Genomic DNA, 13295 nt, shown 5'->3' with positions numbered 1-13295 from the left:
TAACCATAGTGTAGATAGAAAAAGAGAGATATTCACTGAGTAAAATGAAGCAGAACAACATATGTGAGATTTGCCCTATGGGGCAGTGACTTATTACTAAGTACTCTCTAGAAGTTAAATGGTATTTTGAAAAGTTTATTTAGAGCTAATGCAAATATTTTTGGCAGTTGTTTTTGCCTCAGGGGCTTCTGAAGTGGTTAAGCCCCTTTCAAAAAAGCTGTTTGCTCAGTCTACAGGTCTAGCAGTTCATATATCTAAATTTTAGGACTTAAGTGAAAACGGGCAATGTAGTTTGCTTGTGTGCTGTCTTGCAACTTCATCATCAGACTCACGATAACGATCAAAGTCTTTAGCATCAGAGCATGATCTAATGAACAGATATCAGAGTTTTCACTTCAATCCTTTAAAGGTACTTTAAAAAAAAGTCTCCAATGTACTCTAAAAACAAAGTCTACTCAAAAGAAACATTTAATTTTTAAAGTAAGTAAAAATGTTTTTAAAGACAATTCTGTGCTGTACACAGTGTTAATGTAAAATACACCAGTGTTTTAGCAGCAGTTTGTGCGAGATGAACCTGGTGGAGGAGCAGGTGAGCTAGGAACACCTGGCACCTGTCCCTTCTGTCCCTCCCCTGAACCTGTACACAGATGACTGTGGGTAGATCGCTCCACCTGCCTTCTCCACTTTGCACAAACAGGGGGGTCTGGTTTGGTCTGATCTTATTGTTGTAATAAGTTCTATTGTTGCCATATAGAAGCCGTAGGTGTCAGAGCTGGGTTTCTGTCTTTGCTATGAGGGTCATCTGAGTACAACTTCAGGGCAAAAATAGGGAGCATCTTTTTTTTAATGTAGATTTTTCTTAGACTACAATGATCTTATATATGTGTGTGTACACAGTCAGAAGTGCTGTTGACATAAACTTTGTAGTGGAAGCTTAAAAGCCCTGGTCAAATCCACTACATGCAGGTTGCAGGAAGGTTTTATTGATGTTCCTGTTTGCAACCATGAATCTGCCTGCCTGAGACCATTCTAGAAAAAGTGAACACGAAGCAAAGAGTGTTTACAGAACAGCTGAAGTAGACTGACTCCAGCATCCCCTTTGTGGTGCCCAGGGCAGGACTACACACTTCTCCTTCCCAGGGGTGATGTAATCACTGATGAGGCAAGTGGCTGGGGCGAGCACTCCAGCTCTGCATCAGGCGGTCCTCTCTGCTGCCCCACAGTTCCCATCCCTTCTTCCCAGTCCCCTTCCAGCATATCCTACCTGTCTGTTCAGGTGCCTGTATGAAGATGAGTGAACCGTGCCTTTGGCTTTTGCTTGCTTTCTTCATGAATAGATACAGCATGGTAGATGTAAAGAAAACCTTTTGTTGCTATAACTGCACTTCTATTTTCTGGCTAAGGTCAGGTAAGGGGAGCGAAGTGGCTGAGTGGTGCCAGGTTAGAGGTCTGTGTAAATTAAAAAAACCACAACCAAACCTTAAGATACTTTACAAGACTTTCTTGTTTCTCCCCTGAAGTGACCTATGGGCAAATATTTAGTCTAGGCTTCTGAAGTACTCACTATTGAGAAGGCGTCAGCTCTGACATTTTGAAAAGCTAATACATTAAATTTAATTTTAAAACCTAGCAGTTTCTATAAAGGTCTTATTGTCAGTGGCATGATAATGCTGATTTCAGTAATTTTCTGATTAAATGAAATCTCCTTTGTAAAAAAAAGGTTTCCAGCTACTGTATAAACACAGAGGACAAGTAAGTTGCTTTCTTGTTACCTTGAATATTTTGCAGACTATATTGGTGCTTTTATCTATGTCTAAAATAGCAATTACTAGTCATTGAAGATGCACATGCGTACCTGCCCATGCATATACTTCATATACTTTCCAGATTCAGAAAACATTGCAGCAAGGCTACAATGACAGATGTATAATTGTGACTGAGAAACAGAATTCAGGAAACACTTATGACTAAGTCGAGTGTAGCATGAAGCATTCCCTTCCCCTGCCCCCCCCCAGCTGAACCAACAGTCTTGTGTGGCTTGCAGAATTTAACCATGAGTGAGATAGTTTTACAAGGCCAGACACTTTCAAAATTCATAACGAAAGCAATGATAAATTCTAACTTGAGAAATAAAAGGTAATAGAAAGAGTAGGTCACTGCCAGATGCCTGAGAACAAGTCTTTGTGGTTTGAGTAGCCTGAACCCTGGTCAGTCATCAAGCCAGCTGCTGGAGAGTTTATGTGTCTGTGTGCCACTGTAAGTCTCTGATGGCTTAAATCTGGCCCATGATTTAAAATGAAAATGATATGAGTAGGCTCATCCGGATGATAGCTGTACCCATTTTTCAAATATTTAACACATTGTATTATTCTCTTAGAGTAACTTTTAAAGCTGGAAAATATGCAAAGTAGACCTTTATAGATTTTGATCTGCAAAACAATGGTAATTTCCAATGTAAGCAATTGGGATTCACCCCATCCCAGCTGTATTTGTGCAGAGTAAGTCTCATTTAGTCAAGAAAATCCCTTATTGGTGTCAATCAGAATTTTCTTTAAATAAAGAGGCTTTAATGAAAGAAAATTATTTTTCACTTCTTTTATTCCCAGCAGCATTTTGCCCAGGTTTCCCTGCTGTTGCACTGTTTAAGTTGCTAGGTACTACAGCATTTTGGAAACTAATTGCTGAATCACTAGGAATTTGGGGGTTTAATTCTTTTTGTAATTCTTTGCAATTTTCTCTGTACCAGAATCTTGTGGGAACTGGCAATCCCCTTAATGAAATTTATTGGCATGTCGGCTTCACTGTTGACACTGAAGAGTGTATCAGTGGCGCTGTGCAGCCCTGAAAGACTGGCTGGATTCTTTCCAAGTGTAATTCTCCAAGGTTTGCTGAAAGACATGGCAAATTAAACATTTTGGACATGACAAGTGAATGTGTTTTAGGGTGAAAGGGAAGCAGTGTCACAGAAAATTTTTTTTGTACCACTAATTTTAATATTGTTGACTGTGAATCACATACTGAGCCAAATGTAGCCTTTGTAATGTGGCCAGAGAGTTGTTTGACTGTAAATAGATGCATACCAGGCCAAGCAATTGTAAAAATGGCAAGATCTAAAATAAAAGGAGGGACCATCTGCCTGCTGGTTCTGGCTGTGTTTCCTTGTCCTTTACGAATACCTTTTGCAGACCCTGAATTTCCTCCCCTGTGCTTGAAATGCAAAACTTCTTTTCCTTAAAGACAATCCATAACACAAAGTGGACTGTGTTGGGACTGGAGAGAGATCAGCCCTGTGGGGTGAGGGCATTTTAAGTTGATGAGACCTGTCACTTCCACCTCAGATGCTGGCAGGTGTTAAGGGACACCATCATCCCCACGCGTGGCTGTGCTGTCTCTGCTCCCTGGGTACAAGCGCTGCTGTGGGACTCGCTGCCAGGAGCAGGTTGGGTCCTCTGAGTGCTCACCGTGATCTCACCTGGTGCAGGAAGAAGGTGCACCCCCACGGAAGTTACCCCAGGAATCAAACAGCTGTACTGGCTTATGGTGAATAGAAACATACATCGGTCCTACAAAAAGGTGAAAGTTTTGGTGAATCCATAAAAGGCAAATGGTTTTCTAGCGTCAGCTTCAGCTCCTTGAATATTCAGCTAAGCACACCTCAGAGCTGCTGGGCAGTCTGTATCGCTAGCACATCTGAAGATAGGGTTAAATTCAGCCTTTAGACAACACTTCCTCCAAAAGTCATGGAGATCTGACTGTTCTTTAGCTTCAGTTTGGACAGGCTTGGCAAAGAAATATTTAATTTAAATTGGTCCACCCTGGTGGAATAAAATTAACTACATATATTAAACGTATTAAAAAAAAAATCTACAGTAATGTACAGAGACAGTACATGTACAGAGACAGTTATGCCAGAGACAGTATTTAACTGGGGAAAGGAAAGGAAGAACAAGAAGTGTGAGAAGCACTTCCCATTGATGTCATACCAGAAAGTAATTTAATTTGCTGTTGTGAGTTTTAGTAGGATTTGGCTTAGTTAATAGTATCATTGAGAAGTCTACAAAAAAAAAAACAAAGGAAGGTGATGCCATTATTTCAGTAAGTGGCCCTTTCTGCTGCCCATTTCAATATTTCAAATGTGTACCAGAAGGAATTGTAATTTTAGACAAGCCATAGCTTGGATAAATTAAAAATCAGAGTCCTCTTAATCTTGACCAGTCTGGCCATCACAATTCTTTTGTCTCTTATTATGAACGTATAGTGAATCCTCCTGTCATGAAGATATTTTAGTCCAGGTAACCAAAGTCCATCAGCTTAAATTCTTTCTGTTTATTTGTTTCTTTAATTTTCTTCTTCCTGGCATGAGGAAGAAAAGAAATTTATTTCAACATCTGTATTAAATTCAGTAAATTTTAGATAGTCAGGATTTGGTGTCTGGGAATAATACATCATTAAAGCATTAGAGAATTACAACATATAGTCTGGTTTATTTTTAGAATGGGCAAGTACTTGGGATGACTATCCAGAGGCTGTTGGTCTCGGTTGCATCATTTCCTCTTTTAGTGAGTGTTCACAGAAATACGACTTCAGGAAGATGATATATAAGTCATTTTATCCTATAATTATGAAGAGAAGATGGGTACTAGCATCAATGCACAATGTCTGTGCAGCTGGAGGCAAGCCAGGTACCATATCTGTTTCTGTTAAAACCATTTATGTGGATATTTTTGGTCACTATTGCTGGGAAAAATAATGCTTTTGTACTTAGACCAGAATATGGTGGTGATCAAGCTGTACGTCACTGGTGGAATCTGGGCTGTTTCACTTGTGTAATTAAGTAGTGATTATCCCTCTGTGGTGTTGGCTCTGGTGCTCATTAAAGGTCTCTTGACTAATCAAAAAGAGCTTGGAAAAGTTGGCTCAACAACATACAGAAGTACGCTCCACAACACTATCGGGGTGTGAAGTAAATGGTACTGCTGTGATTGCTGTAGCAGGTGAGGATTGGAGAGTGCCTTTTTACTACATGTATTCACAACTGTTTCAGTACAACTAAATGTAATTCATTACTCACTTGAGATAGAAAGACTATAAAAAGCATTATAAAAATCCGAGCCAGCATAATTCGATCTTGGCACAGATCGCTATGTTGGTCTATTTCCAAAAAGAACAGACAAGTTAAATGGAGAAGAGGCAGCACTATGGTTATTAAATTAGCTTTAAATCAGCCCTACTCATTTACAGATCTCTGCTAGTGCTCGCAGGGAGAAAATCCCAACAATGCTGCTTCTGTCTGCCTGTGACGAGAAAACTGAGCAGTCATTTCATGCCTTCTAGAGCTAAACTGCTAACTAAACCAGCTGCCATTTCCCATCACAAACGCAATACTAAGCATTGTAGTGGTAAGCTTTGCCAAGTCCAGAATACTGACTCTGCAAAGGATGGAGTCTGTGTCCATGTTGCATAGTCTTAAGGTTTGTAAGAACATCCAGAACTGATAACGAGGCATCATGTTTATTATATTGTCATATGTGATGTTGCCATGGAATGGACTCGATTACCTCCACAGTCAGTGTATTGACAAGGATGGGCTGTTACTTGCATCTCTGATTCATGGAAGCTGGCATAACACAGTATTACATTTTATACAAGACTTTGCTGTACTGTTGTAGAAGCAAGAATGGTATTTGTCAGAGCATCAATAGGAAAAAAACACCATAAATACTGAAGTGCTTCACTGAAAAGTTTTGCAGTAATTTTGGCAACCTCACGTCTACTTATATTTAGTTACAATTTGATGTGTAGACTTTCTCCTAATACTTCTCTGTTAACATCTGTTAAAATGTTTCCTGATGGAAAGTGATCATGCACTTTGCAGCACTGGGAGCAAGAGAATTAGTACTGAGGGAACAGGGATGTTCATGCTTTCGCTGTGTCTCTCCGCTTCAGGGTTTTCTTGAGTTGCATTCTTGTCTCACGTAAATGACCTTGCAGCTGTCAAGGAGAACTTTTCCCCCTGGAGTGTTTCAGACAGCTTTCAGGAGTGGCTTTCTGAGTGCTGCCACTTCTGTACAGAAAAGAGACACCAGTGTGACACAGCTTGCCCTGCCTCCACCTGCATCAGAACATCTGAGTGACGTTAATTTTGAAGGAGATGTAACTGGGCTCACCCCAGCCTCACAGGGATTTCCAGGGGGAAGAAGGAATACCTCTTCGTTCTGCCAGCCCCAGCAAAAAGGGTAGTTTCCATTGGCATAGAGAACCTGCAAATGCCATGCACTTGTGTGGGATTCCCCCATATTTCAAGAGAAATCCCATGATTTTGGGGATTCCCCAGCTCCTTCTCAGTCTATGACTTCAATGGGAAGGTGGCTAATTAAGTAATTTCCTTACATTATGGGTTTTTGAAGGATTTTGAAAGCTAATATCCACAACTTTTTCCAAGGAGCATCTGACCTAGATTACTATTGTGTTGACATATCTTGGGTTTTGAAGAGTGGACATTTATGGCATGTCTGACTTACTAAAGGTTGAGATTGTTGCAAAACTCTTAGCCTAACAGTATCTGCTCAAGGAGGGGAGGTTTCTCAGTGTAGTCAATGTTGCAAACTTGCTGCAGAAAACGTACATCTTTTAGTGAAACCGCTACACAGGAAAAATGTCTACATGAAAGACTTGTACCTCTTAAACATCAGTGCATAGGGTTTTTTCCACTTTCACATTGAGTTTTCTTGTAAGTGATTAACAGTTACAGTACTACAAGTTTGCTTTCTGCTGAACTGGGACTGAGTGAATTTTGTTCAGATCTGGACATCGCTCCCCAAAGAAGTGGTTCAGCAGAGTGTGTACACTCATTCTGCGCTGGTGTTTTCTCTTCAAAACTTACGTCTATATAGGAATACTTAATAGATAGATAAAATGGTAGAATTAGTGAAAGAGACTCTAAAACTTGTGGTTAAAGGATACTGTGGTGACTCAACATAACTTGAAAGGAAACGAGGGCGAGCTGTGCATGGTAAGATGGTTGGATGAGCCCACTGCATCGCTATGGGGAACCGCTGTCGGTAAACGGCAGACCGAAACCTCACTGAAGGATACGGCTGCTACTCAAACAGACATTTCTTGAGCAGGACTAGATATATTAACATCAGCTGGTACCGGCTGGTACCAGCTTGGGACAGTCTAAGGTGACATGGCTGGGTCAATATGAAGTCTTATGTGTCCTAGCAGCGTGCCTTGTCTTACCTGAACATCACATGCTGCTATAGACTCCTGTCACAAAATCTAAGTTAAACTTAAAGCTGTTTCTTCCCATTTGGCCCTTTTGTGTTTTACGGTGGCCTTCCTCTAGATAAGTTTCTTTTTTTTTCCTGTAAACTATCCCAAATCTATTTCATAACTCTCCTTTTATGTCTCCAGGTTCACCTAGGAAGGAATCTAGCACAATATCTGTATGTCAGAATCACTTTTTATTTTATTCATACAGACAGAACTTTTGGTGGTTTCCTGGGAGTTGGTAGTTAAAGATACACCATATTTAGGTAGGTCAAGTATTGCTTCTCTTCCCTCCCTCTCCCTTGCATCCCACAGCAATATTCGTGAACCAGTTTCCTCGAGAAAAAGCTTTTAAAGAAGTCCTATTAATTACTGTTATGTGTTGATCTTTTCTATCTTTTACAAGACTTCAGTGTCTCAGCATCAGTAGATAGTGGTTTTGGCCTGTAAATGCTATATACTAATGATTTTTAGAAGTTTGTTAACTCTTAAGTGGGCAAATGGGACTAAGAGAGTTAATAGACTGAGAAGAGAGTTAATAGACTCAACTGTTGGAGGAACAGCTCCAACTTTTTAAATTGCATCTCCATCCTTGGAGGTTTTCAGGACTCATCTGGACAAGTTCCCAAACAGCCTGATCCAGCTTGCCTTGCTTTGAGAAGCGGGTTGGAGTAGATGACCTGCAGAGGTCCTGACTTATTCTGTGATTCTATCATAAGCTGTTCAGGAATTGAATAACTTTCTAGGAACATGCTTATCCCAGTGTTTCAATCTATTTTGTGTGGCTGTGTTACTGATACTTAATTAAAATTCTCATAGATGCATTTGATACCAAAAGGAGTCTTGAAGTTAATGTAAAAGGGAAACAGTGTTCACAAGGGCTGGGGAGAAATCTTGAGATTACTGTATTTACTAAAAAAACAGGAACTCTCTAGAAGGAAGTCAAAAGACGGAGAGACTTGTATATTTGGACCATTATAGGTACAATGGACCATATGTTAATGATACATATATAATCAAATATGATGGAGATTCATGAGATTGTCTGTTGCAGAAGTTTGTTTCATGAAGATGTGAAAGCTTTCTTTTCCAATACACTGTGGTTTTGGTTTATGGAAGAGGGAGGGAAGGAAATTTTCTATTATTCTGGATAGCACAGTGCAAGAACAGTGGGTAAAATACAACTTGCTTAATGTCCATCAGTGCAAACTGAAGAAGTGTTTCTGCATTTGCTTTCCACTAGTGTCCTTTTTCTGTCATTGCTGGCTTTTCTATCCCTTCTAGTAGTTCTCTGGCCCATTCCTGTTTCTGATGCTTAAGTCTCTAAACAAAGCAAATGTTGTCACTCTTAATACATGACTTTTCATTTGTTTAATGTATTCTAGCATGTCAGGTGGGCTTCACTTTTTCTGTTTTTGGATTGTATTTCGACACAGTGTGACTTTACTTTTGTTTGGCTGTTCTTAATGGTGGTTTCTTACTTTACCACTGTTACAGGCAATAATAGTGCTAGTACAATTATACTAATCCTGTTTCTGACAAGAAAAACTATGGGGATGGGTGCCAGATGGTTTATTCCAGGAGAAAAACCTTGGATTATTACCAAGTAAAACAATGTGGTGGCATTCACAAGCTACCAGCAGTTCAAGAGATGGGACTGTGTAAGACCGTGAAGAAATTAGGAAGTTACTTATTCTAAACCATATTAGCTCAGAGTCATACCTGTGTTCAGTTCTTATTGTGTCCATCTATTTGCCTACATGTATTTACGGAGAAAGAGTATTCCTGAGTGTGATGGGTAAATTAATCTGGTGGTTTTGGTCTCTGTAATGAGCTGACGGATTGTTATTGAGTTACCAGATGGAAAGTGACTGTTACAACTGGCCCAGCTTCCTCACTTCCACTGTTCTCACATGAGCTCAGCTGCAACAAGCTGGGAAGAATGGTTGGGGGGTGGGGGAAGAAGTTATTCACACTTTGGGTTAAAAAAGGAAAAATGCAGTAGATCTCAGTTTACGAAAGGGGAGGAAGGCGGATTTAAGTGTAGAGAGGTTGCCTGATCTTTTCTGTTTTTCCCACAGCAGGAAAAACCCAAACTCTTGGAGCCTTTGGATTATGAAGCTGTTATCACAGAGATTGAAAAAAATATCGGGGATAACCAGTTCAAGGATCTGATATTATTCCCCGATGATGACTTTTCAGTAAGTACAAGGCAAATATGTGTTATTCTTTCTCTTAGGTTTGTCTGTCCATTTATTTATTTAGTCTTCATTGCTAGAGGGAGAGACAGAAGTTGTCCAAGGGCTCTCTAAGATTTTCTTAATTTATGCGTAATGCCTTAATTCCCTCCCACCAAATTGACTCCTTTTTTTTTTTTTTTTTTTTTTCCCTCTGACATTTGTGTGAATGAATTTCTTGTTCACGATTAGATAAAGCTTGAAGTCCTGGTTGTTCCCAAATATATTTCAGGAGCTCAGCAAACATGTTATTCTGTAACATATACTTGTCTGTTTGCTCAGCACAGTGGTAGTTTGGCCAGTGTTGGAATCTCTCCCTACTGTTATAATCTAATTTAATCACACTTCCATAATTTACATCCAGTCTTTCTGATCCTATTCTGCTTAATATATTTGGCCACTAGAATCTGACAGGCCATGGCTCCCGGCCTTCTGCTCAAAGTCACGCTTTTTAGATGGTAGATGTGACATATTTCCAAGCTGTGCCATTGCTGACATTAGATTGCATGAGACAGATAAATCCAAATGGACTCGAGTTTTGTTTGGGTTTGGGGTTGTCTTAAATTCTTGTCCAGTGGGGCTTGAGATCTGGTATCCTGAGTGATGGGGGATGCAGAGTCTTCAGTGCTGAGGCAGGCTCCCATGGTGGGATGCTAACAGGCAGTGGATACCTGGGCTTCCTGACCTCATCCCAGGATCCTCATTGTTTGCCCTGGCAAGCTGCAAAGAAATGGAGAACCTGGATGTCCAGGGCAGCCTTTGCCATGGCAGTGACAGGGCAGCTTGGGAGGGCAGGGTCTGCCTGCTGGGGAGGCCTCCTGCCAGGCACATAAGGTGGCAGATTGCCTGCATCTTACAGCAGCTTCTTCAAAATCAACTGACCTCTGTAAAAGATTTAGGTTTTGATGAATAGGCATTCTTTAATAGAAATACATTTCCATTTGTGACCAATTGTAACTGCTGTGTGAGGGCCCTTCCCATCAGCTCGTGGCACTGCTGTAGTCCTGTGGGGCTGACTTAATCTAATCGACTGCTTTGTTTTACTAAATGGCTCTATTTCCTTGGTGGCATTAACTGAGTTAATGTGCTCATGGGATCGAGAGAAAACTAAACAGAATAGATTTCCTCATCATCGTTAATTCCTTTATCCATTTTGCACATTTGTGAATTTATAAAATTGAAATTTAGCATTATAAAGCTGACTAGACATACTGTGTGCTGTCACAAGGCCCTCGAGCCCCTTGCTTTAGAGTAACTGAGCTCAAATCAGTGGAGCAAATCCTCTCAGTGGAAGAAGAATCATGTCCTACTGCTCAAGACCTCTGCCCGTCAAACCATATTTTCATATCCTTATTTTAATTTCATTTTGAGCAGTTGGTGCCTGGCTTTTAGTAGCTACTTCTATTTTGTTTCCTCTGTGTTATGCTTTGCAACTATTCTGCATAATCTATTTAAATAAAAGAAGAAGAAAAAGGATTAAGACAGGTGAGAGAGGTACTCGCATAGTAGAGGTGGCCTGTACTCGCAGAAGAGCAGAGGCAGTGGTAGGTAGGGTCCAAATCCTTGCAATAAACCTGTCTCTTTTCTTTTGGTTATCTTCTGTTGAAGTCAGCTGCAATAACAAGAGCCTGTGCCGCCAGACAGGCCTGCAGAGCCCTCATCGCAGACAGGTTTTTCAGCTGCAGAGTGTCTATTTGTAGCAGTGCTCCTTCCTGCTGAAGTATCACCTGTGCACAAGAGCTGGGGTCAGCCATTTGAGTAGGAAGAAATCCACGTCTGACTGAATTAGGAGGTGCTCAGGCTGGCTCTTGAGTGTTATTTAATGTGATAATGCCCCAGGAAATGGTGGACGTTACTGTTTAACTCCTAATGATTACAATTGCTCCAGACTTTGTGGCTCAGTGTTGATGCAGGCCCAGTTGGGCCTGTGTGTTAGCACATCCTATGGGCAAAGTCTCTTCAGACTGAAACCCCACCAAAAGAGTTAGCTGAGGCAGCGAGCATAAGAGAAAATTCTGCTTTTGATAGCTATTTCCCATTTCTGGGTATTCACTGCAGGCATCAGATATGGGTCAATTCTTATCATAGCTGCTGTACTGTCTGGTCTTTTGTTTCATCTCAGAATTGCTTTCCGTCTTTGAATTGTATTCAAAGGGAATGCAGTTATTCTCACAAGACTTTTGTTCATCATTTCCAACATCTTGGGAGAAGTCTGTGGAACAGCAAAGAATTCTTTGTGTCAGTCTGAACCTGAATGACTATATTCCTCTATTTCCTTGCATTTCAACAGAAGAGTACAAGATGTATACATTACAAAGATGCATTCTCTGGTTTTACTCCAACTGGGGAAAAGATGCTTCACTTTTCTGCAACTGTGCTTAATAATTCTTTCTTAAAAAAAAAAAAAAATCGAGTCATGTCAGTTCTACTTCTTGTTTTCTGAGCAATGCCTCGCTTGCTAACTCTCCTCCTGCTTATCCAAAGTCCATTTTCCCCTGGACAGAAAGCACGGCAGCTCAGCTTCATTTTTCACCTGTTCCTGCACCCTGTGAACAAATTACCCTTCTGTTGCTGTGCTGTGGAATAATGGGCAGTGGAAAGTTCTGCAGCCATACAGCAGCCACTGTGTGGAGGAAGGATCTGCAGAGAGTCACAGGAGCTGCCTGTCACATGAGTACAAGCTTGCGCCGTACTTCTTGGTGGTAGTGAGTGGGATGGGAGTTGATGGGCTTCCTGTTGCGCTCATAAAAATGTGCACACTCAGTGGTGGTGCTGGTAGGTTTGCATCCTCACCATTGAGTTACTATGCTCCATTCACCTTCAGTTCCCCAGACCTGGCCACACTCTCCCTTGACAACTGGAACTGCCCCTGTCTGTCATTCCTATTTCTCCCTTTTCTCCTACCTCTTTACTGGAAAGGATGCTATTAAAGAAGTGTGACAACTTCCTTCAAATTGGTCTCCCTCCCACCTTTAGCCTTTCATTTCTTAGTCTTGCACAAATTTGTTGTCATGCTTTTGTAATTCTGCTCCTAAGCACCTTCATGTATACAAGCAAAATTATTTCTGTATGCTTTCTGAAGTATTTTTCCATCATTTCTTCATGTCACAATCCTTAGGAAATTCACTGAACCTGCAGCAATGTTTGTGTTTTTTTTTTTTTTTTTCAAATCTCTCCAGGATCTCAATTCTTGTGTAGAATCACTGATGCCCTCCCTTAGTGGCAGCAGACTCAGCACCCCTTTTTTAATATCTTGACTTGTGTGGAGGTTTAGTAACTAAATATATGTTAACAATATGTTGATAAATATTAGTCAATTTTCATAGAAAGGCAGCTGAAACTATTTAATAGGTACTTCAATCCGATACAGTATAAAAGCATGTTGAACTCTGGGTCATGAGAACTGGTTCCTCCTTCTCTCCCCACACACTGTTCTTTAAAATCTCTCTTTGAAAAGTGGAACTCAGACTTTCTTAAGCTAACTGCATAAATATGGCTGAATGTCTGATTTGAACCTACAATAGAAATAAGAATCCATTGCCTAAAATTAGAACCAGTGTTAAGATGGCAAAGCTTGCCTATGTAATGTCAGACCGAACTTCAACAGGTCTTGCATGTGCTCCTGGTTCTTCTGGGCTTTTGAAAGCACACATAGGTGCCCTCCGAGCATCACAGAGGCCTTAGAAGAGGGGCTGAATCATGCAGTGCCGATACTCTGCACTTGCAGGTGTGAAGTGTTTCCAGGCTTCTTTTTTTTTAGCTCTGAACGAGGAAGAGCTGAACAAA

General features: G+C 40.7%; 1 protein-coding gene across 11 annotated transcripts in view; it reads left to right on the top strand.

The window, feature by feature from the left end:
• Positions 1 to 13295, top strand: part of DOCK10 (dedicator of cytokinesis 10) — a 162615-nt gene that overhangs the window by 52199 nt on the left and 97121 nt on the right. For 7 of the 11 annotated variants that reach the window (XM_055723164.1, XM_055723167.1, XM_055723161.1 and 4 more), the window contains one exon: positions 9354 to 9473. In XM_055723164.1, the coding sequence (XP_055579139.1) occupies positions 9354 to 9473 (120 nt within the window). The remainder of the gene's footprint in view (positions 1 to 9353; positions 9474 to 13295) is intronic. The other 4 variants (XM_055723165.1, XM_055723168.1, XM_055723160.1 and 1 more) reach the window with 1 other exon arrangement.

The sequence above is a fragment of the Falco cherrug genome, chromosome 11, assembly GCF_023634085.1.
Source record: "Falco cherrug isolate bFalChe1 chromosome 11, bFalChe1.pri, whole genome shotgun sequence".
NCBI lineage: Eukaryota > Metazoa > Chordata > Aves > Falconiformes > Falconidae > Falco > Falco cherrug.
This window is presented reverse-complemented; position numbering and strand designations above follow the sequence as displayed.